General features: G+C 48.6%; 1 protein-coding gene across 2 annotated transcripts; it reads right to left on the reverse strand.

Annotated features, from left to right (window-relative positions):
* Positions 1-60: 60 nt before the first annotated feature.
* On the reverse strand, positions 61-21,443 carry SCAMP5 (secretory carrier membrane protein 5). Of its 2 annotated transcripts, none has more exons than XM_055555612.1 (7): positions 21,366-21,383; positions 8,456-8,510; positions 7,591-7,672; positions 4,977-5,133; positions 3,803-3,904; positions 3,262-3,379; positions 61-3,004 (listed from the first exon to the last, which is right to left on the reverse strand). In XM_055555612.1, the coding sequence occupies exons 3-7, from the start codon at positions 7,619-7,621 to the stop codon at positions 2,810-2,812; spliced, it is 603 nt and encodes a 200-aa protein (XP_055411587.1). In that variant the 5' UTR covers positions 7,622-7,672; positions 8,456-8,510; positions 21,366-21,383; the 3' UTR covers positions 61-2,809. The 2 variants fall into 2 exon arrangements, 1 of the variants encoding a protein (XP_055411587.1); XR_008705247.1 differs by having other exon boundaries at positions 2,866-3,004; positions 3,262-3,456; positions 7,591-7,719; positions 21,366-21,443.
* Positions 21,444-23,674: the final 2,231 nt, after the last annotated feature.

Consider the following 23,674-nt stretch of genomic DNA (forward strand, 5'->3'; position numbering starts at 1 on the left):
CCCACAGCCCACAGTGCGGCTCCACACAGGCCCTCATGAAGACACGTGACACAGCAGGGCACAGAGGGCCAAACGTTCCTCTTTATTATGGTTCACTCAGTTACCACAGACAGACACGTCGGCTCAGGCAGGTCAGCTGCCAGTTGGAGAATGGTCTGTGTCTCCCAGAAACAAGGAGGGGCAGTGGGCACCAGCAGAGTACAAAAGCAGGTTACTGGCCAAAGACCTGAGGATTCGCGGAACTGACCTCGGCCTTCCTGCACCCCACCCTCAAGCCAGACCATCCAGCAGAGATGAACCTGTGCCCAGCCCCCACTTCTCGTTCAGTTCCCTCCCCAGGAAAGTGCATAGATGCCTGGAGATGCAGCATCCCAGGGCCTGGACAACCTGGGCCACGCACGGGTATAGCAGGTCTTCCAAAGGGCAGAGCCAGGGCATGGCCATACAGGTCTGAGCCAGGAAAGAGTGAAGGCGGGTAGGACAGGAAGCTGACGGGAGGGAGCATCCAGCAGGTCAAGGACGCTGTGCTGGCAGCGAGACCGCAGGCCTCCGGAGCTACCAAAGAAAGGAAGAGGAAGGGGGCCAGAGGTCTGGGCGGGGAGAGAGGGAAGGGCAGAACCTAGACCTAGGGTCTCTTTTCGAGTACTAGGGGCTGTGACAACTGCTTTCCAGGGAGAAAGTGGTAGAGAAGAGAGTCAATCACACTCTGGCCCAAGCCTAAGGGGCCATCAGGAAGATAACTCCCAGAGGCCCTGGTTCCCCTTATAGGAAAATGAAGTACCTGGAGCTTAAAGCTCAGATGGCACTTGGAAATCCAGGTGCTGGGTTCTAAGCTGGAGGCACTCGGAGTGGCCAGGTGGAGTTTGGTTTTTCAAGCCAAACTGCCCAGGTGGGAGTTGGGGGCCATGAGTGAGAAATGGGCAGCTGCTCCATGGCTAAGAACCCACTCCTCTTCAGGCCTCCGAGAGAGCCAGGACCTCTACCAACAACATTCTCACAATGCCTGGGACACAACAGGCCCACAGGCCTCTATCGCTGTCCTGGAAAGGAAAGGGGGTTCTAATGGGGGTGAGGAAGTGCCAAGAATCAAGTCCAGTAGACAGAGGGGAGCAAGTAAGCTCAATATGATAAAAAACAGGAGCCAGAGAACCTCCCCTCCCACCCCACCTAACCTGAAACCACATTCCAGCTATTGTGCTTCCACATAGGGTTGGGCCTGTGCTTCTTCCTAGACCTTGAGTTCAAGTGCCCAGAACCGCCCTATGCCCAAGAGCAAGCTGCGGGGGGTGGGTCAGGGGGGGATGCATGATCCCCTCTCAGTTGGTCCCGCCTACCTTCTCTTCTGAGAAGACTCATCCCTCCAGGACCAGTCCTCTGAGCCTATCCCTTCTATCAGACCCAAACAGAACAGCTATTGCTCCCAGGAATCCAGTGGTCATTCAGAGACACCCAGCACCTGCCCAGTGGGCTTGGGTCAATCAGACATCACTCGGAGACCAGGAATTATTTACAGATCCTTTGTTCCAGCTGCACCTTTGGGCTTCCCAGGCGGTGCTAGTGGTAAAAAAAAACCCCCCTGCCAATGCAGGAGACCTGAGTCAGGAAGATCCCCTGGAGGAGGAAATGGCTACCCACTCCAGTATTCTTGCCTGGAGAATCCCATGGACAGAGGAGCCTGGTGGGCTACAGTCCATAAGGTCGCAAAGAGTCGGACATGACTGAAGCGACTTAGCAAGCACACAGCTGCACCTTTACACCTGAAAACTGCCCAGACACCACCCAGCTCTTCAGGAAAGGCAGTGCAATCTGCCCCTGTAGATGGCAGACATCACCCAGCACACACTAGGGGTAGGGCAGGAGAATCAGGCCACAGCAGCTGCTAGTGTAGGGAGGGACACAGGCAGAGGGGCTCGAGGGGGCTCTGGGAAGTAAAGGAGGAGAAGGCAAGGCAGGGAAGAAAGGACCCTGCCTTACATTTCCATCCCCTGTGGGTCAGGTACCCAGGAGGGCTCCACATCTCTGGCTGTGTGCCCTCCCACATCACGGCTCAGGCTCAGCTCCCCTGTCCTCTGTCTGCTTCCTGGATCTGAGAATGGGCTTCAGTCTCAGGAGCAGATACAAGTGGGACCCTCAGCCTGGAGGAAGACAAAGAAACGCCACATGGGGAAGAGAGGAGCCCTGGGGAGGCCAACAGACCACAGGAAGCAGGAAGAGAGAAATGGAGGAGGAGGTTGTGGGAGGTGGGAGGGGAGGGCAAAGACCCAGATCCAAAGGAGCAAGGGAAGATTCCCTGCAGGTCTCCACCCTCCCCACCAACATCCCCAGGAGTGCTAAATACTGCTGCTTCCCAGGAAGACCAAAACTGGAAACAGTTTCAGCTCATAACCTTGGGAGGGGGCCAGGCTCTCTGCTATGCCTCCCCTGCCCCATGAGGGGTCCCAGGGCTGAGGTCAGACGGAGCAGCCTGATGGGAGGGTGGAGGGCTGGTTTAGTTCTAAACGTACATCTAGCACCACAACAACAGAGACCTCCACTGCACACTATTCACAAGGGGACACAGACACCACTACCGCCGCACGGGACAGCTCCAAGTGCAGCCCACAGCTCTCAGGGTGCTGAGAGCAGAGTCCAAGGGTGTGGGGGAGGGGGGGCACATATACGTGTATATATATATATAACTCTGATTCTTTGTACAAAGTCGGGGAGGAGAAAAAGGGAAGGGGGAACCCTGCTTGGTCACCACAACAGACCCTGTGGTTTGAGCCCCCATCCCACCGGCCCCCAGCCAGCTCCCGGTCGGTTGGCTGGTTCACATCTCATTGGAGTATGTGTAGTTGGGGGTAGCAGAATACTGAGTCTGCGGCTGATTCATGGCGCCCTGTGCTGCCCCCATGGCTGCATTCTGGGCCGCCTGCTGCACGTGCGGGTTCTTCCATGCTCCCGTGGTCCACTCCTCCTGAGCTTTGCTGAAACTCCCCCCGCTGCCCCGGTAGAATTTATGGACCTGTAGGGGGAGGAGCACAAGGAAGGGTTAATCAAGGGGAAGAGGCAGCCCATCCAGAAAAGACATGGGAGCCAGAGGTAAGCCACCATAAAAGCCAGTCCCTGCTCCGACCCATGCCCTGGGAGCAAAGTCCATTGAGCCATCCCAGAGTGAGTCCCTGGGAAGACCACTGGGTCTTTCTGTAACTTGGAAGAAGGGTTGTTACAGATCATGGTCCCTCCCAACACCACCCTGTAGCTCCCAAGGCAGCCACATACCATGCTGAGGGCAATGAAGGAAAAGACGGCCATGACCGTGAACAGGACGGTGGGGATGAGCATCACCACTGCTGAGCCAACGTTCGTCCCGAAGAAGGAGATGGTGGCGATCCAGCCGCTGCAGAGACAGGCCAGCTGTGGGGCTGCCTGGCACAGTGACGGGCACCCAGGAGCCACCCCACTAGAGTAAGGGACCTTCTCATTGCCACAGAGAAAGACCATATCAATGGATGGACAGGGCCTGTGTCAGTGCTTTAGGAAGAACCCTTGGCTCAGGAAACAAGCTTCTCAGAGCATAAGACTTCCTTCTCTTGGGTTATCTCATGATGCTTGATATCCCTCATCACCCCTAAAAACCACTGCCTTATTCTCCTCTGATGCTATGCTGTATCTACTAAGTTATCCTGAATCCCTTCACACTTCCAATAATTCATGGTGTTCCCACAGGCCAGGCAGCTTAGCCCACAGAAGTAAGCAAAGGACACACCCCAGTTGCCGCCCGGCTAGCCCTGGGTCAGTCCCAGACACCCTGGTCTCTTACCAGACACCCCAGCCTGGGATGCCCACGGCCTGGATGATGCTAATGACCAGCTGGGCCATGAAGGTGAAGAAGAATGCCATGAAGCTAAAGGAGCTGTCGGTCCTGCAACAGAGGAGACATCTCCTGTCACCTGGGTGGAGGGACACGGCTTCCCTGCCTTCGAGACTTCCAAGTCCTTCCAAGTGTAAGTGAGTACTCAGTCGATCTTAGTTAAGGGGTCAAAATGGGACACCATTTACCCATGGATCTTTGTAAGTTTCCATGTGTTGGACCTGTGTGTACCACACTGCATAGGGAGAGATCGCCTCATGAATGGACCACTCACTGGTACATGGATGGTTGGCACAGAAATAGATGGGTCTGTTGTGGCAGGAATAAACAACCCATGTCAAAGGGTTGGACAACCCTACTGGCACCAAGACATCAAGCTCCAGGGGTACATGAGGGGAGGGCCCCACGAGATAGAAAGTGCTGTTGGCACAATAATGGACTCATGACTGGCACCAAGATTATAACCTAACTGGCACATAAACGGATGGATCCAACTGGCAAACATTAATATTAGAGGCCCAATTGGCACTGAAAGGGATAATCCATTGGCACAAAGATTGAAAATCCCACTTGACACAAGGCAGACACCCACTGGCACTAAGACAGTTAGCCCTACTGATACATGGATGGGTAGTCCCTTTGGCACAGAGTTGGATGCCCTTGTTAGCACATAAACAGTGTCAGTGGCACATGGATGGCTTTTCCCACTGGCATGTGGGTAGATGGTCTAGTTGGCACCAAACTAGCCAGCCCCATGGGTACCAGTATGGGCAGCTAAACCAAGACAGATAGCCCCACTGGCAAAATTTGTCATGCAGCTAGTTGCCTGGGGAAGGGAAAACAAGAACAAGTCTGGTCTCTATGTTGTCCCACCCAAGGGTAGAGTGAAGAAGGAAGGACCTAAGAGGAAGGCTCTGACTCCCAGCCCTCTCACTCCGGCCTAGAGTTCCCAGGAAGCCTAAATCCTACCTGGCAGTCTGAGCTGAGAATAAAGGGAAAGTGAGCTTGGGGGACAGCAAAAAAAAAAAAAAAAGAGAGAGAGAGAGAAAAATATGTAGAGAAGAGACAGGGGAGATGGACAAAGATACAGGGTTAGGAGCTGGGTTCAGCACCCGTCACTTACTTGAAGGCCTTGTAAATGGGCCGAAACCAGCAGACGTAGGAGCAGGGTGTGAAGAGGATGAGCCAGAGAAAGGCAAGGCCAAAGTTGGTGGCTCCCCCGCCTCCGATCAGCCACGCGAGACAGCCCACCAGGTTCACGGCCAGCGTGACGCTATTCACTGCAGACCCAGGAGCACGTAAACAGACACCAGACAGACAGCAGACACGCACACAGATACCAAGGCCCATGCAGAAATACACAAGCACCATACACAGACATAGACCCCCATAACTCAACACAGACCCACAATCAAACACAGGCAGAAGCACAAGCCCAGAAAGTCACAGACATACACACACACACACGCAAACCACATTTATACAGATGCGTACCCACAAGTCACATCAGCCAGTACACACACAGAGGGACATAAGATGCACATATAACACACACACACAGAGGGTATAGACTGTAAGAAAGATAACTGGGAGCTCAGACCAACCCCCCACACACACACCCCTGTTCCTGGGGATCCGAGAACTCCAGAGAACAAAGAGTCTCCCCCGATCAGGAACTCAGAGTCTCAGCCTAGCAAGTCCTGTTGAAGAGCCCCAAAGCCTCAACCTGGGAGAAATGCTCTTCTTATAAGTATAGCCTCAGCCCCTGGCCTTCCCAGACCCACAGCAACCACCAAGCCCATGGCACAGGAAACCCATCTTCCATCTTCTCTTGCAAGGTAGGGCATGAAAAGGGGAAAGGAAAAGGAAATGTCTCTTTACGTCGTCATACCATCTGCCCCACACTTATATAGGGCAGGCAGCAGTGGCTGGGATCTCAGTCTTTCTTTAATCCTATTACACCACCTCCTCCAAGAAGTCTTCTTTCACTACAGCACTCTTATTCACCTCCCATCCCTCTGACCTCCTAACAACTTGGATGCTCTCATGTTTCCCAAAGGACAAATCCCAGCCCATCAACCAAACTAGAGGTTCCCCAAGAGTGAGACCCAGGCTCCTTGTCTTCCATGCTTACATACTCTATAACTGAACCTCTGATTCTGTATCCCTGAGTTAGAGCCAGCAGGGACCTCAAGTCTCCTCATCTGATGCTTGCACTAACACACACCCAGCTCACTGGACATCAGGGTACCTGCTCCCTTCCTCCAATGTTGTTAGCCCAAGTCCCTTTAAGGCTCCACAAAGACTTGCTGAACGAGGACTCCCCTGGTGGTCCAGTGGTTAAGACTCCACCTTCCAACGCAAGGGACGGAGGTTCAATTCCTGGCCAGGGAACTAAGATCCCACGTGCCACAGGGCAACTACTGAGCCCGTGCTCTCTAGAGCCCATGCTCCACAACGAGAAGCCCTTACACCCCAATGGGGGAAAAAAAACCCCACATGCCTCAGACCCCTCATGCCACAGCGAAGATCCAGCACAGCCAAAAATAAAATAAATTAAAAAAAAAAACAACACCAAACACTTGCTGAATAAACAAAGGAAGGCAGGCTTAATCTTGGCCTCAAACAGCAAGGCATCTATGGGCTTGGCTTTTGAATAGAACTCTTTAAGCATCTCAAGGGTTATATACATTTCCTTGGGAACAAAGCATCTGGCCAGAACCTAGTAAGGACTTAGGAAGATATTTATAGCCCTTAAATCCAGCTTCTGGATGAGATCTTCTCAGGGGCAGAGTTCCCAGAGCCTCGGGCCACCGCTCCCCAAGCCTGGCCTGACAAGGCTGTCACATGAGAGGTACACCCCTCTCAGGGCCCCTCACAATGAGGGTAAGCATTTCTTTCTGTGAGTTTCAGCGGTGCTTCCTCCTCCCTATTTATTACCACCAGATTTCCTGGAATCATGGTGTTCTCACTGATTTTATTTGCTCTTTACATAGAACACTCATTAACCTGTTTTTATTTTGTTTTCTTTCCAGTTTTAGTTTTTTTTTTTACCCTGTTTTTCTGTTGGTTTACATCTCTCTTCACAGTCCCATCTCTCTCCAGCTCATTTGATCTAGTACCCTTGTCGTAATTATTCTAACATCACAGGCCATCAGAAACTGGAGCCTTTAACTCAACCTCAAAACCTTAGAACATGAGAACTCGAGCTCTTAACACAGATCCACATGGAGGCATGGTGATCACTAAGCCAGTACCCGTTTTCCTACAAATGAGGAAGCTGCCTCTTGGGAAGTGGAGTGACCAGCCCAGCCTGGTCACTATATCCCAACTGAACATTCTTTTAGAGCAATCTTCCAGTGAAAGCAAGAAAAACGAGGCTTTGAGGGGAGGAGTCCTCTCCAAATCCAGACACCTGAGGTAATCACCAGAGGTTCCCTGGAAAACCACTCCCATGAGAAGATAAATGAACTGCAGTGCAGGCACAGACCCCTCACACGCACCCGGCTGCTCTGCGATGGGGGCATGAGGAGAGGCTAGATGGGAGGTGAGGGAAACTGAGGCCTAGCTGGGGAGTCGGCCCAGGAGAGGAGCCTGCAGGAGTCAGGCAGGGACAGATGCTGCAGGTGAGGCTGAAGGACCCAGGCCTGGGGGCACCCCATCCCCGTGCCCAGCACCCGCCAGCACCCGCTCCCCCGCTCCCCAGCTCTGGAACACCCCCACCCCACAGCACTCACGCATCCAGAGGTAGTAGAGGCGCTTGGTCATGCTGAGATGCTGAGGAGGGATGTCAGCCTCAAAGTCTTGGTAGAAACATGGCTTTAGCGGGATGAATTTGGGCAGTGGTGGGAAGTTGTTCACTTTCTCTGCAGGTGAGGCACATTCCACAGTTTCGCCCTGAATACTCCCCTCCCCAGTGACCTGATATGATCGCTCTCCCCCTGGCCTGGGCGGCCCTCTTGGCCCCTGTGGCCACAGGCCACTTCACCATCCCCACCAGCTCTCCTGCTGCCTCAGGTCTCCAGAGTGGCCCTGAGGCAGCGCCACTGTCAGAAGAATAAAAACAGTAAACACCGTCCATCAGGCGTGGACACCGGGTCAAGGGTAGTTCTGGGCAGAAGCAGCAGGATGGTGAGTCTGGAGATGTGGGTTCCAGCCTCCACTCCAAGAATCAGTCATCACCCCTCTCTCTAGACCTCCATTTATCCAGTGGGATGGGGGTCAAACTAGATAGACCCTACAGGTCTCTCCAGTTCTGAGCCTTTAGAAACCAGACAACCCAGAAACCAGAAGGAAAAGGTCTCAGAGTATTAGAGAGTAATGGTGACAGAAAGGATGGGGACTGAGCTCTCCATGTCACTCATCGGTCAGATGGACAGGAGGGCCAGGGCGTCAGGATGGGCTATCTCTGGTCCCCAGGTTCAGAGGTCTGACAGACAGCTAGACAGTGAGGGTCTCGGTGGGGGCCAGGGGAAACCCAGGGGCAAGAGGACCGAAAGAATCTGATCTTCAAAAACTACAGGGTATAAACGGACCAGGAAAAGGGCCACCCACCCTATGTCACTGTCCCGTCCTACCCATGTGGATCCACCCTCCCCTTACCTGACATGATGGCACCCGCTGGCCCAGCGGCCTGTCCACGCTTCTTTGTCTCAAACTGGAAGGAAAGAAGAGTCAGCGAAGGTTGAGGATCATGGCTCACCCAGCCAAGTACTTCTTTCAGCCCCAGCTGGGCTGGAAACTCCCTGGAGCAGGACCCGTCTTACAGAACCACCATTCCACCAGCTCTACCCTTCCAAGGACTCCTGCCCTTGACCTCCAGGCATAAAATCTATTTTCAGAAAATCCAAGGAGAGGGTGGGAAAGGAACCTGGGAGGCCACCTCAAGTAGGTGCAAGTCAAGTGACAGAGAAAGCTTGAGGAAATTCTATTCTTGACCTTGAACACGGCAGAGCCCTGGCCCCAGTCACAGGCTGGGCTCCCCTCCCCCTGCCTTTGTCTCCAGTCATTCATTCACTTCTTGAGCATTTATAACCTGCCAGGCACTGGGGAGACAGCATGAAGAAGCGGTCCCTGCTGTTGGCATGAAACAGTCAATAACCTCGGCCGTGAACAGTATAAAAGAGAAGGATGGCCATGAAAACACGCACAGCATATATTAGGTGATCTGGTCTGGGGAGTCAGGAAAGCCGTAAGGGGAGACCTGAAGAATACAGAGGAGTTGCCTGAGGCAGGGCAGCCTCTTGCGCAGGGGGGAAAGCTTGCACAGATCCTGATGTGGGAAAGAGCTTCGTGCTTCTGAATAAGGGAAAGAAAGCCACTGTGGCTAGAGCAGAGAGTGCGTGGAGAGGGAGCAGGAATGGAGGTGGGCAGGGTGGGATTCTTGAGGCACTTAGGAGGCCAATTAGAAGGGGCTCCAAGGTGGGTCTGGGGTGTGGGGGGAGGGAGGCCCTCATGAAGACTCTCTGCCAGCTTAAACCACTGAGCAAACGGCGGGCTGTTTACTGAGAGCCCCGTCATGAGAAGAGGCGCAGGGCTCCAGGGAAGAAGAGAAGCTTCATCGTGAACATACAGAGTCTGAGGTGCCGTGAGAACCTCCAGACAGGACAAAGCCTTGTAGGCTTTGGGAATATCTAGGTCACGAGCTTAGCAGGAGGCCTGTGCTGAGACAGACATCAGGTAATGGTTGGTGAGTGAGGGTTAAGGAAGCAAATGAGAGCATTTTACCAGAACAGTAACCTTGATAGATAAATACAGATATACTGAAAAACAGAAAATGGTCTATGGCCAAGCACTAAGGCAATGCAGCATCAAAATTTGGGCAAAGGGACTTCCCTGGTGGTCCCAGTGGCTAAGACTCCACGCTCCCAATGCAGGGTGTCTGGGTTCGATCCCTGGTCAAGGAACTATATCTCACATGCCGCAACTAAGAGTTCTCTCTAAAAGATGCCACAGACTGCAAGGAAGACTGTAGATCCTCATGCTGCAACTAAGACTCAGCGCAGCCAAATAAATAAATAGAAATAGGAAAAAGAAAAAAAAAAGTGGGCAGAGATGTCTATAACGTTTAAATCAGGCAAAGAGAATCTATGGTGTTAGAAGTCAGGAGGGTAAAGGCAACACAAGCATCAGGAGTGCTGGTCGTGGTCGGTTCCTGGACCTGGTTGTTGCTGACACAGAGGTGTTGATTTTGTGAAAATTCCTCAAGCATACGATTACAATGTGTGCACTTTTCTACCTGTTATACTTCAATTATGAGTTTGCTTTAAAAGAAAAACAAATCTTCCTAGAGTTCCAGTCAAATTCCTCTGGCTCTATTGAAGATTAGGCCATCATAATCTTTTGTGGTCCCTTTGTGATATGAAATCAAATACAGATGTAAAAACCTAACAACATCTACCACAAATGGAAAAGATAGGCATGACAAAGACAAGCATGAAACGGTTCTTTTACACAGCTGCATTAATTGTAACATTGTAATACCAAAAGATTGGAAACAATTGACATGCCTATCAACAGCAGACTGGTTAAATAAATGGTACTGGCTGTTTCTCCATGGAGGAGGAAATGGCAGCCCATTTCAGTATTCTTGGCAGGAAAATTCCATGGACAGCAGAGCTTAGCATGCTGCAGTCCATGGGGTCGCAAAGAGTTGGACATGACTGAGTGGCTGAGCATGCAGGCACAGTTATTTCTAAAAATACTGATATGGAGAGTTCCACAATTACAAGCAGTTGAAAAAATACAATGCATAGAATAGTTTAGGCTACCTTTCATGTTGAAAAAAAAAAATAAAGCAGGGGAGAGGAGAATAAAAGTATTTTTTGCTTTTGTCCCCAGAATCCTACTCTAGTTATTTACCCACAAATAAGAAACAACAAATATATGTTTTCAGGATGATGCTATTTTACAGTAGCAAAATGTTGGAAGCAACTGTTCGAATAAACTTTGTATATCATTCAATAGAGTAACATGTAGCTGTAAAAAAGAAGAAGATGGTATCTCTGAACTTCTATGGAATCATTTCCAGTATATACAGTTAAGTAGAAAAAGCAGGGGATTCTCTGGCAGCCCAGGGGTTAGGACTTGGCGCTTCTGCTGCAGGGGGGGTGGGTTTAACCCCTGGTCAGGAAACTAAGATGCTGAGAAACAGACGCCAGGAGCCACAAGAAGTGGCCAAAAAAATAAAAAGCAGAGTACAAATTATTGTAATTAGAATGCTACTTTTTATATAAAAGAAGGAGAAACAAGAACATGCATTTATAAGTTTGTTTCTGCAAGAGAAATACAGAAAGAATAAATAAGAAAGGAATGAAATGGTCATCCATATGATGGAAGGGCTAGGATGAGTAGTGAGACTTCTCTGCGTAAAGATTTTTACAGATTTTTTTACATACAATGTCTTACGTATTCAAAAACTTACACCCGAAAGAAATGAAAGTCTAAAATTGAAATAAACACAGGGATTTTCCTGGTGGCCCAGTAGTTAAGACTCTGAGCTTCCACTGCTGAGGTCCCAGGTTCAGCTGGAACCCAGGACAGGGAACTAAGATCCTGCATTCTGGGCGATACAGCCAAAATATATATATATTGGAGAGAACCACTAAAATTGAAATAAACAAAAACACATTAAGCTATCTGTACAGCAAACTGATAACACAATCACACAGGAAAAGGAACTGGCCAAGTAGCTTGATCTCAGTACTCTGTGTTCTCTTAAAAGGATCTATCTCAACAGCAAAAACAACTAGAAAGAAATCTAAAATCTTAGCAGGTTTACTGTTGGTGTTAGTGTGGTGACTGAAACTTTTCGTATGTACTGTAGCAGAGAACATATGAGAGAATGTGTTTGTGTTGTTGGAACCTGGGTTCTCAATGTTAGATACGGAGACAGAATATGGAATATGGGAAGATAAGAAAGAGTCCTGTGATGTTGGATTTGAATTGGAGGCATCGATATGAACTCATGTCTTTAAAAATATGTGGTTGGTCCCAAGCCAGGACAAAGAAATACAACATCAGCCTAGAACATCTTGTGGTGCCAGAAATAAGCAGGAATTCAACTAATTAGTACATGTCAAAAGGACACCAATTTGAAGGGGCTACCAGTCAGCCAAATTTGGGAGAATTCAGAGCATCAAAAATAATGACAGTAATATAAATGTTGAGTTTAAAAAATAATCCAAAGTGACACTCATTTTTTAAATGAGGGAGGAAGAAAGCAAGCTCTTCTTTGCAGAAGAATGCTAGCTATAAATGTAGGAGTAACAGAATTAGAACATCTTCTAATTTTGCAATCATGAATGTCACAGCTGATTCACACAAGGATCCGCAATAGCTGCTAAGTCTTTCACTAGGTGAAAGATTGTTGGGGAAGAAGACAGTCACAGAGTCTCAAAGATGACTTACTAATTACAAAGGAGAACAGGCACTTTTACTGTGAAGAAAGTTGGCAGACGCCATCTTCACCAGGTGATCAAACTCAAACTCACCAATAATGGGACAAAGAGACATTATGGCTTCCCAGTGTGATATACCAGGAGGGGCACAGCATCACCTATGTAGTATTCCTGCCCCCACATATTTAGCTTGAATCTAGTCAAAAGAAACAAGCAGTCAAATCCAAGTTGTGGAGCATTCTATAAACTAAACTGGCCAGGACATTAAAAAATGCCAACATCTGGGACCTCCCTGGTGATCCTGTGGTTAAGAATCCCTTTGCCAATGCATGGGACATGGTTCCCTGGTCTGGGAAGATCCCACAGGCTGTGGGGTAACTAAGCCCAGGCACCACAACTACTGAAACCCGTGCGCCTAGAGCCTGTGCACGGCAACAGGAGAAGACAAAGAGGAACACAAAGAGGAACAGTACAACAAAGAGCAGCCTCCACTCCGCTCAACTAGAGAGGGTCTGCACACAGCAAAGAACAGCCAGCACAACCATAAACAAATAAATAAAAAATTTTAATGCCAACATCCTAAAAGATAAAAAGAAAAAAAGATAAGGGATTCTCTAACCTAATGGAATCTAAAGCTATATGGCAACAAAAACTAAGTGTAAACCTTGATTGGATTCTGGTTCAAGGGGGAAACAATGGGATATCAGGAAACTTGAATAGAGACTCTAGATAGTAATATTTGGGTCTATATCACATTTCTTGGGTGTGATAGTGTTCTTGAGGTTATGCAGGAAAATGTCCTTTTTCTTAGGAAATATGTGCTCCAGTGCTTAGGGGTAAAGTGTTGTGATATCTGAATCTTCAAATAGTTCAAAACATAAGGAATAATGAATAGATATAGACAGAATCAAAGCAATGTAGCAAATGTTAACAACTGGTGACTCTCAGGGAAGTTACATGAGTGTCCCTGTTTTATTCTTTCAACTTTAAAGTTTTCAAGATAAAAAGCTGGAGGAAAAATATGAATAATATCAGTTAGGGATGATAACACACTGAAAGAAAAGAATGTGAAAGTTCACTATAACACACAAAAGAAAGGGAGATGGGCAGGAAAAGTTCTAAGACAGAAGGAATGATGTAATTTTTTAAATCATCATTTTGTAACGCCTACGTAGAACTGACACAGGCAGGGATCATCAACGGCTGCTTAAACCGCTGGGTGAAAGATGGCTGGGGAAGAGGGGGCACAGTCTGAGTGTCACACCCCCCCACCACCACGTTATTTATTAATCACAAGAGAGAAAAGTTACTTCTGTAATGAAAGGATCTGGCAGGCCAAGTGACCAAACTTCTCAAACTTGCCTGATTATGGGACAATAGGACATTATGTGCTTCCTGACGTGACTCATAGAAGAACACAACATCACCTATGTAGTATTACTGCCAAAATGCTTAATCTGAAAATAATTATTATAAAAAAGAATCTGACACGTCCAGATTGTGGGAAATTCTCCCAGATAAATGTTAATGTCATGAAAGATAGAAATTGGTAGAGGAACTCAGAGAGGAGACTTGCAGGAGATTGCAACCAAGTGCAATGAGTGGTCCTGGATTTTTAAATCACAGCTATAAAGGACATTTTTAGGATGAGTAGAGAAATTTGAATACAGACTGAATAGAAGATATTACTGTTGCTGCTGCTACTGCTAAGTCGCTTCAGTCATGTCCGACTCTGTGCGACCCCACAGACGGCAGCCCTCCAGGCTCCCCCGTCTCTGGGATTCTCCAGGCAAGAACACTGGAGTGGGTTGCCATTTCCTTCTCCAATGGATGAAAGTGAAAAATGAAAGTGAAGTCGCTCAGTCGTGTCTGACTCTTAGCGACCCCATGGACTGCAGCCCACCAGGCTCCTCCATCTATGGGATTTTCCAGGCAAGTAAGTGTTAAATTTCTTAGGTGCTGTGGTTACATAGAATAATACTTTGGTTCTTAGAAGACACATGCTGAAGTATTTAGAAATATTATGTCTTGTCTGCTACTTATTTTCAAATTGTTCTGCAAAAAAAGCCAGGAAATTTCCTGGAGGTCCACTGGTTAGAATTTATGGCAATCATTTCACAATATATACAAATATCATTATACTGTACACCTGAAAGTAATATATGTCAATTACACTTCATAAAAATAGATAAATATTTTAAGTCAGGGAAAAAATATATAGTTGCATTTGGCTATATATACACAAAGAATCAAGAATCTCTAGTAGGACAGCAATAAAAAATAATTGTGGTTCCTGGAGGACAGAGGAACTACATAGACATGGGAGTAGACAGGAGGAATAATGTTTACTATGTATCTGGTTTTTTTTTTTTTTCTTCTATTTTTGGCCACACCATGAGGCATGCAGGATCTTCCAGACCAGGGATCAAACCTGTGCCCCCTGCAGTGGAAGCATGGTGTCTTAACCACTGGACGGCCAGGGAAATCCCATTTACTATGAATATTTATACCATCAAATCCAAGACACCATCAACTTTTAGATCATTATATTATTTACCAAAAGAAAGAAAATTAAACCCACCAATTTATAATGATAAGATGCCAAAATTTTAAAGTCACAGACATTAAAATGTTTTCAGAAATATCAAAGTGTTTATTTTAGAATTGATGAAATTCAGGACATCTTTTTGAATTATGAATCGTGTAAATGTATTACCTGTTTAAAAAAAAATAAATGAAAAGAAAAGTCAAGCAGAAGAGCTGGCAAAGAATGAGCAGGAGCAGTTGATGAGGCAGGAGGAAAACCAGGAGAGTGTGAAGTCTCCAAAGCCAGGAGTAGAGAGTGGACAAATGTGACAGATGCCACTGAGAGGTCCAGCATCAAAAGGCCTGGACTGAAAAATGTTCAGTACGCTCAGCAGCAGCAAGTCACCTGTGACCCCAGCAAGAACTACTCTGGAGGTGGTAGGAGCTGGGCTGAGGGGTTGGGGGTGGTAGCAGCCAAACTATACATTAATAGTTGAACGTGTAAGCTGAGAGCAGGTATAGACAACAATTTGAAGAAGCCTGCCTTGTTAGAAAACAGAAATAGGGTAATACCTGGGTAAGACAAGTGGTTCAAGGAGAGACTATGGCTCGAGGTTGTCTGTTTAGGATGTTGATAAGCTCGAGACGTGCAAGTTCCAGGGAAGAGTTGCAATTACAACAGAGACAGAACTTAATTCACGGAGCAAGCCCTTGAAACAGGGAGAAGCATGGGGTCCAGTGCAAGGAGATGGGGAGAAAAACATGATGCAAGCAGATGGGGGAGGTCTGAGGCCTTGGAAAGGACAGTGGGAGCCCCACATATCTGCTTCAATTTTCTCTGCAATATGGGAGGGAAGTTTGAGTCGAAAGGGAGGAGGTAAGAGTAGAGGAGGTAACTAAGTCAGTGGGCAATTATAACACAGTCTGAGAAGTGCTCCACGAGAGCAAGTACACAAAGCTGTGAGAACCCAGAGGTGCACCTCCCTGGTCCATCCTGGAGGAGCCAGGGAGGGCTTCACAGAGGAGGTGATATCAGAGCTGAATCCTGAAGGATAAATAAGAGTTGGCCAGGAAAAGAAAGAACCAGAAAAACATGTGCAAAGGGAAGGTCAGAACTATGGCATGGCAAATTTAAGAAACAGAAAGAAGCAGAGCACAGATAAAGCCTAAAGTGGAAGGAGTGAAAAAAAGGCAAAAATAGGGCCAAGAGATGGGAGGGGCTAGTCATCCTGGCCTTAAAGGCCATGAGCAGAATTTGAGCTTTATCCTCTGAGTCTTGGGAGAGACTGAAGGATTCTATTCTTCTTTTAAAAAAATATAACTTCAAAGTTTTTTTTTAATAAAGTGAAATTATGTTGCTTTTTAGCAACATACATAAAAATATCTGCAAGTTAAAAAAAATCAAAGTCCATAAAGGAGAAAATACAGGTTCTTCCAAAATCCACCTTCTCAGAGGTCACCCCTTTAACAGTCTGACCTTTAGGTTTCTGGTTTTATGTATACATAAGCATATATGTGCGGAGAAGGCAATGGCACCCCACTCCAGTACTCTTGCCTGGAAAACCCCATGGACGGAGGAGCCTGGTAGGCTGCAGTCCATGGGGTCGCTAAGAGTCAGACACGACTGAGCGACTTCACTTTCAGTTTTCACTCTAATGCATTGGAGAAGGAAATGGCAACCCACTCCAGTGTTCTTGCCTGGAGAATCCCAGGGAAGGGGGAGCCTGGTGGGCTGCCGTCTATGGGGTCGCACAGAGTCGGACACGACTGAAGCGACTTAGCAGCAGCAGCAGCAGCAAGCATATATGTGGAGAAGGAAATGGCAACCCACTCTAGTATTCTTGCCTGTCAAATCCCATGGACAGAGGAGCCTGGTGGGCTACAGCTCATGAGGTCGCAGAGTCAGACACAACTGAACACACACACACACACAAGCATATATGACAAAAATGAGGTCATTTTATACATGCTAGTTTATAATCTGGTTTTCTCCACTCAACAATATCTCATGAAAATGTTTCACGTCAATGAATGCAGGTTATTTCAACCTTTTTAATGACTGGTCAACCAGGTCAACAATGTCCATGGCCACGGAGCAGTCAGTTGTGACATGGGCTGATTCTGGAAATTAGAAGGTCACAGCTTCAGGGAGTGGTGGGGCGGAGGGCAGTTGCCAAGAAATGAGGGAATATGAGGAGAGGTAGAGGGATAAGTCTAGCAGACTAATTTTTTAAAAAACTCAGCTGAGACTTTAATATAACACAGAGAATATTAGTGTCAAGAATGAAATACCATACATTAAAGGATTAATAGCCATCTCTTGATAGTAAGATTATATTATTGTCTTTCATCTTTATTTTCTAAAATGTCTACAACATCTTACATCACTTTTCTATATCACTGTGCACAAAGTCATAGGTTTAAAACAACAGCAGCTAGAGGAAGACATACAGTTAGATGGGTTTTTCCAGATAGGAGACTTGAGCACATTAATAAGCAGGGCAGACAGTATTGTTAAGGAAAAACAGCGGAGATACTAAAGATACAGTAGAGGGGGAAGCAGCTGACAGACACTGATATGTCAGGAGACAGGAAGGGCCGGCATCCGTAGCACAGAGTGGGTGTATTAGACTAGGAGCCCTAGGATTCAAGAAGTAGAGAAACACAGGTATGGTTCCAACTTCCACTTACACCACTCAACTAACCCTCTACGTGAGTAAAGGGGCTTTGGGATAATGGTCCAAGTTTGGACTACTCTTCCCATGGAATAGGGTGGACAGCTGATGGGAAGAGGAAAGTGAGGACAGTCCCAAGAAGTGGTGAAGGGACGGCCGAGGCTGGAGACCCTCCATGGAAGCAGACCGAGACTATCCCGGTATGTGATGGCCACCAGAAGTTTTCCACATTCTTAGTGTAGAGTCCAGAACTGGGGGGATTGGGGGGGGAGTGGTCTGCTCTGGGGTGGGACACACGGGCCGATGGCATGGTCACTGAGGGCAAGAGCCGGTTAAAATCCAGGACCATGAAGTCCAGGAAGGACACGGTAGGCGCCATGCTCATGAGATAGAGAAAATGGAAGTGTCAGAGAACTTGAGGTCTCCTTGAGGTCCCAAGGCAGGTGGTCAGAGAACAATACTGGGGTTGAAGGTTTCGGAGGTGGCCACATGCCAGCGATGACCAGACTCAGGTGTAGCCAGCAGAAGGAGCAGCTGAAGGAGGCATCGCCTCGCATGAGACAATGGGATGTGGAATGGGAGATTGTGGTCCAACACTAACGTCCTCCAGGAAAACAAAGAAGAGAGGCGGAGGGAGAGCAGGCAACAGCTAGATTGTAGGAGCCTCAAGGGAGGAGGCTGGAACTCTGGCTCCAACCTGACCCCAATCTGGTCCCAGGCTTTTTCCCAAACGTGTTACAGAGAAGTCAGTGTAGCAAAGTACTGATGGTGGGAAAGCCAGCTCTCAGGGCCAGAGCACAGGGCAAGGTTGCCTTGTTTGTAGACTGTTAGCCCAGAAAGAATTTAGGCATGGGAGGACTACAGAAGGCTGAGGTCACAAGAATGGAAGGTTCCAGGATCCGCTGCTCTTCTGTCAGGGATTAGCCTTTATATTTGGGCAGGGGGAGAGGGGAGCAGCAATGACCGGCCTCTGCAAACCAAAGCCCCTAAACTGCAAAAGGAGAGAAGTGGCAATTCATTCCTCAACTGAGAGTCTTTCATAATGTTGGGAGACACTGGGAGTGCTACATATCCCCCTAAAGATGCAGGCCTAAGAGAACACTTCCTTAGTTATCAGTAAGATAGCAAATACTAACTGAATTTTGTTCAAAAGACAGACTATAATTTATTCCATTTCTAACTGTAAAGTTGAGGGGACAGAAGGTCCCACAGTAAAAAGAGTGAGGTCCATGCCAAAAAGAAGGGAGTCAAGTCTGGCCTCAGATCAGGACAGAGACCTGTGGTTTGTTCCAGGGCTCCCTACTCACCAGCATGAGCCCCATGCTTGGCATAGAAATGGTCATTTTCTTCCTGCCCACCCAGAGCTTATCTGCTCAGATGGAAGTTTCCCCCTCTGGCTCCACCTCTGGTCTCCTTACCCCATACCCAATCCCATATCTCCAGCCCCGATGTCCCTGAACTATGACTCTTTCTCAGAAAACACTACTCTCCTGGCATTGCTCACACTGTCCTGTGATGACTCTCCAGTTGTTGAGTCACTAAGTTGTGTCTGACTCCTTGTAACCATATGGACTACAGCACTCCAGGCTTCCCTGTCCTTCACTATCTCCTGGAGTTCACTCAGACTCATGTCTACTGGGTCGGTGATGCCATCCAACCATCTCATCCTCTGTTGCCCCCTTCTCCTGCCCTTAATCTTTCCCAGCATCAGGGTTTGAATCTTTCTCAGAAAACACTACTCTTTTGGCATGGCTATCACTGTCCTGTGATGACTCTCCAGTAGCCCCTACTGATCTTGTGCCTGGCAGTCAAGGCCTTGTGGCAATCAGCTACAAAGCTCCCACCCACCACCTTCTGCTTCTCGTCCACACACTGACCCGCTTTCCAGCTTCATGCTGATCATATCGAGCCATCCCGTCTGCTTCCAGTGACCCTAAACCAGAGCCCTGCCAATTCCTCTCAGTCCTACCATTTTTCTCATATCCCACCTCTTTTGGAAGCCCTTCTAGACATCCCTGCTGTGCCTCCCACTATTTATATTCTGAACCAGTTATTGGGCAACGAATGCTCACTCATTCTCATCCAGTCTCTTTCTGGTTCCATCATGGATGGGGCTTCCAGGAGGGACTCAGCACAGAACAGAGCACAGAGAACAAGTCAATCACATTCTTGCTTAAGATGTGGACACAGAGCAGAGGAGCTTGGAACCTTCCATTCTTGTGACTTCAGCTTCCTGTAGCCCTCCCAAGCCCGGGGTGGGAGTGGAGCAACGGACGCCCTCCCCACAATCAGGCTAACCCCACAGTTTCATGAGCCCTGTTGTACCTCACTTCCTCCAGCAAACCTCAGAAACTCCAGGCTGTCAGCAAGAACAGAAGTGCAGCCAGCAGAGGAACAGCTGGGGCAATGGGGGCGGGGACAGGAAGAGGAAGGCAGAGGGAGAAGGGAGAAAAGGAAGAGGGAGAAAAACTGAGAGGGAAGCTCTAAACTAGAACAAGCAGCTTCCTCAAGGGAGGTCAGTACTTAGTCCTATTATTTCATCCCAAGAGAAATGTGCTGGCAAAGAGATGCCCAGAGAGGGGAATCAATTTGTTCAAAGGTGGCCAGCCAGCCAGAGAAAAAGTTAAAAAAGGAACAGAGCCCAGGGCCCCTATCCAGAGCTCCTCTCCCAGGATCGTGCTAACTCTCCATGGCTTTGCTAGACCTAAGAAGACCCTCTTTCTGTGGCCCAGTGACCAGTTAGTCCTCTCTCAGCAACTCAGGCTCACCAAACCCAGATCAAATCTCAACTAGCAAGATCTGTGCAGCCCCAAACAAAATCTCTCTGCAAGAACCATTCCCCTCTTTCAGAGTCCTGCCCCTTGAAGACAGAACAGGTGGGGCATAGGCTACAAAATTTTCCAAACTTCCCCACCCCATGGGGGTCAGTCACAAGGCTGGGCTCACAGGCCAGGTTTCCCAACAGCTATGCTTGGTTCCCTGCTCTGGGCCTTAGTCCAGGCCATTTCTGGAAGTGCCCTCCGTTACCTCTCTTCTCATCCAAATCTCACCTCCTCCAAGAGCAGGCTCTTGTTCACTGGCTCTTGTCTCCCTTTCTCCTTGTGCTCCTGGTGTCCACAGGAAAGTCTGCCTGGCCCTCCCTAAACCCCTCATCCTGGATTTGGGGCATTACTGGTTTGAATTGCCTGAGATGGCAAATTCTCTGTCCAAGACTCTACTTGCTTCCCCCAACCTCTAGATTGGGGGCTCCCAGAGGCAGGGACCGAGATGGGTTCCCAAGTATCTCCCCCCTCCTCGTGACCGAATCCTGTCAGCGTTACAATGAGCTCCATCTGGGCCCTCCACATACCACCCCGAAGCCCCGTTGGACCCCAGGCTCAAACCAATGCACCCATCCCGAAAACCGGAGGTGGCTCAGACCAGTGGTCCAAAGGCCCGCCGCCTCGGTTAGGTGGGGGCTGGGGAATACAACTGCTCCTCCTGCAGGCGCCTCTTGTCAAGAAGGACCCCCAAAGAGGCCACAGTCACCCCGCCTCGAGGCGCCCCCCTCCCCAGCCGCGTGCGCCAGGAGGAGGGCCCCAGGAGGAGGACTGTTTGCTGGGAACGCCAGGTGGGCCCAAGGCCCAGGTTCCAGAATCCAGGGGTCTGACGTCATCCAAGACCCGGGTTCCCTTTGCGGGAGCCGGGAATGGGGATGGTGAGGGCTGGGGGAGGCTTGGGGCACCTAAAGCATTCTTCCCCCGCCCTAACAGGGAAGGTCACCTCGACTCTCCACCTCTCCAGCTCGACCTACCCCCTGCATCCAAAGGTGAAGCGTAGCAGGTACAAAGCTGGAGATCGGGTGACCCTCTCTCCACCTGCGCCCAACCTCCCTGCAAGGCCCTTCTCTGGGCCCTTGGACCCGGGACTCACCCGCCGCTGTCGTTCGGCTGCGGAAAGGCCACCGCGCTGCGCTGCACCCAGCGATGCGGCTCGGAGCCGGCTGCGAGCCGCTCCGGGGCTGGAGGCGGGGTGCGCGCGCGCTCGCGCCCGCGCGCGTCTCAGGACAGTTCCTCGCGCGCCCGCGCCACCTCTGCCTGCAGCAGCTGTTCTCGCGAGATTCCCGAGCTTTCACTGAGCCGCGGCTTCTGCACTCGCGAGAAGGAAGGCCTGGCCGCCCCTGCACCTTGCGGGAGCTGTCCGAGGTGCTAAGTTCCGGACTCTGGGCCGGATCAGGTTGTGGGCAGGCACTACGCGGACAGGAGCAAGTCGAGAACGTCGAGGAAGAGATCCAGAAATGGGAGTCTGGTACCAACAATCAGAGCCTCGGCTTCCAAATCTGTAAACTGGGAGAATAACCTCCCATGCCAGTTCCAGGAGCCTCTGGGTGTACCAGAAAGGAAGAGGGAGAGGGAGCTTCATAAGCAGAAGACTGATGAAAGTCCTTCGGATCTACAGGGCCAAAGTGACAGAGAGGGGATAGAGGATGGAAGATTAGAGATGAAATATAAAGAGTCAGAAATGAGACACAGACAAGGAAACAAAAATCCAAAAAACCAGACATAGAAAGACAAGAGAGCAGAGCCATGAACATAAAGTCATAGAAACACGAAGAACAGAGTCATGGAGAGATTAAGATTTGGAGAGAAAAAAATACAAGGAAAGATAAAGAAGAGAGCATGATGAAGTGAGAAAGAAATAAGAAATAGGGACAGACAAGCTACATAGAAGAATAGAAAGGGAGAGGCTTAGAAAGAAAAAAACAGAAAAAGAAAGAGTGAAAACGAGAAAGGGAGAGAGAGAGAAAATAAGAGACTATGGGTTTCCCTGGTGGTCCAGTGGTTAAGACTCTGTTCTCCCAATGCAGGGGGCCCGGGCTTGATCCCTGGTTAGGTAACTAGATCCCCCATGCTGAGACTAAGACCTGGTACAGCCAAATAAATAAATATTTAAAATACATTTTTTTTTTAAAAAGAGGTTGATATGCAGAGATGAACACTGAAAGTGAGTAGAGACTAGGGTAAATGTTTTAAAGCCCAGAACCAATAAGAGTTGCCAGAGACCCACTTGGAGAGATGAGGCTGGGAGTAAAAGACAGACAGGCTTTCATTGTGAGTGATGTTTTCATATGTAAACCTCTTGTGGGATATCTACAATCAGGACCACCCTCTATCCTATCAGCCAATAAATAGCTCCTGCCCTTAATGGTGCCCTCCACCCACACCATCCTGGGCCTAGAATGGGGCCTCAGTGGGTGGGAGACACTGTGGGGATTCTTTGCCTAGAATAAGGGCCCATTGTATGGTCTCAGCCTGCTGGGAGTGGAGCCTCACTCCCACAACAGAGTTAGAAAAGGGGTGGGAGTGAAGAAAGGCAGACAGGAGTTAGTGCAGGAGAGGCAAGAAAAGGGAGGGAGCCTCAGAGGCTATGGAGCCTTGAGCAGGAAGCATGATCTATGCAGTACAGAGGAGTCATGGGCTACAGAGCAAGACAAGGAGATTCTGCTTTTGATCCTGTCCCTGGTTCACTCTCATAATCACTGCCCTCTATCTTGCCATAAGACAAGCTTTAATTGATTTACAGAGTTATGAGAGGACCCAATGAAATGATGAATGTGACCCTGAGGATGTTATCAAGCATGGCTCCTACAGAGGAGATGTTGGGAGTCCATGTGGGCCTTAGGAAATATATATGGGTTCACATGAACCTCCAGGAGAGGGGTCTGAGGTTGAGCCAAAATCTACAGTGGAGATGTTTGGGATCGATGTGGAATTTACAGGAGATATCTCATGATCCATGTGGATCCTACAGGAAAATTATCTGGGTTCCTATCTGATAGCCATAAATGACCTTTCCCCAATCAAGAGAATTAGAAGGATCTCCTATTTGGCTAAAAACTGAGGCAGGAAAAGTGCCCAGGTCCAAAATCAGAAGCCCGTCTTTGTCCCAGTAGATTGTACCTTCAGAATCTGGATAAATAGAAGGAAACAGTGTTTCATGAATTACAATCATTTAAACAAACTTAGGAAGCATCACTACGAACAAAGCTAGTGGAGGTGATGGAATTCCAGTTGAGCTATTTCAAATCCTGAAAGATGATGCTGTGAAAGTGCTGCACTCAATATGCCAGAAAATATGGAAAACTCAGCAGTGGCCACAGGACTGGAAAAGGGCAGTTTTCATTCTAATCCCAAAGAAAAGCATTGCCAAAGAATGCTCAAACTACTGCACAATTGCACTCA

Source organism: Bubalus kerabau, chromosome 19 (assembly GCF_029407905.1).
Source record: "Bubalus kerabau isolate K-KA32 ecotype Philippines breed swamp buffalo chromosome 19, PCC_UOA_SB_1v2, whole genome shotgun sequence".
Taxonomy (NCBI): Eukaryota; Metazoa; Chordata; class Mammalia; order Artiodactyla; family Bovidae; genus Bubalus; species Bubalus kerabau.

Bases quoted from the DNA above. Each gene is read 5' to 3' on its own strand.
- SCAMP5 (XM_055555612.1), bottom strand. From the start codon at position 7,621: ATGACCAAGCGCCTCTACTACCTCTGGATGC. The intron at 3,905-4,976 runs GTAAGTGACGGG...CCTCTGTTGCAG, and splicing joins CCCATTTACAAGGCCTTCAA to GACCGACAGCTCCTTTAGCT. The intron at 3,380-3,802 runs GTAAGAGACCAG...CTGTCTCTGCAG, and splicing joins ATCCCAGGCTGGGGTGTCTG to CGGCTGGATCGCCACCATCT.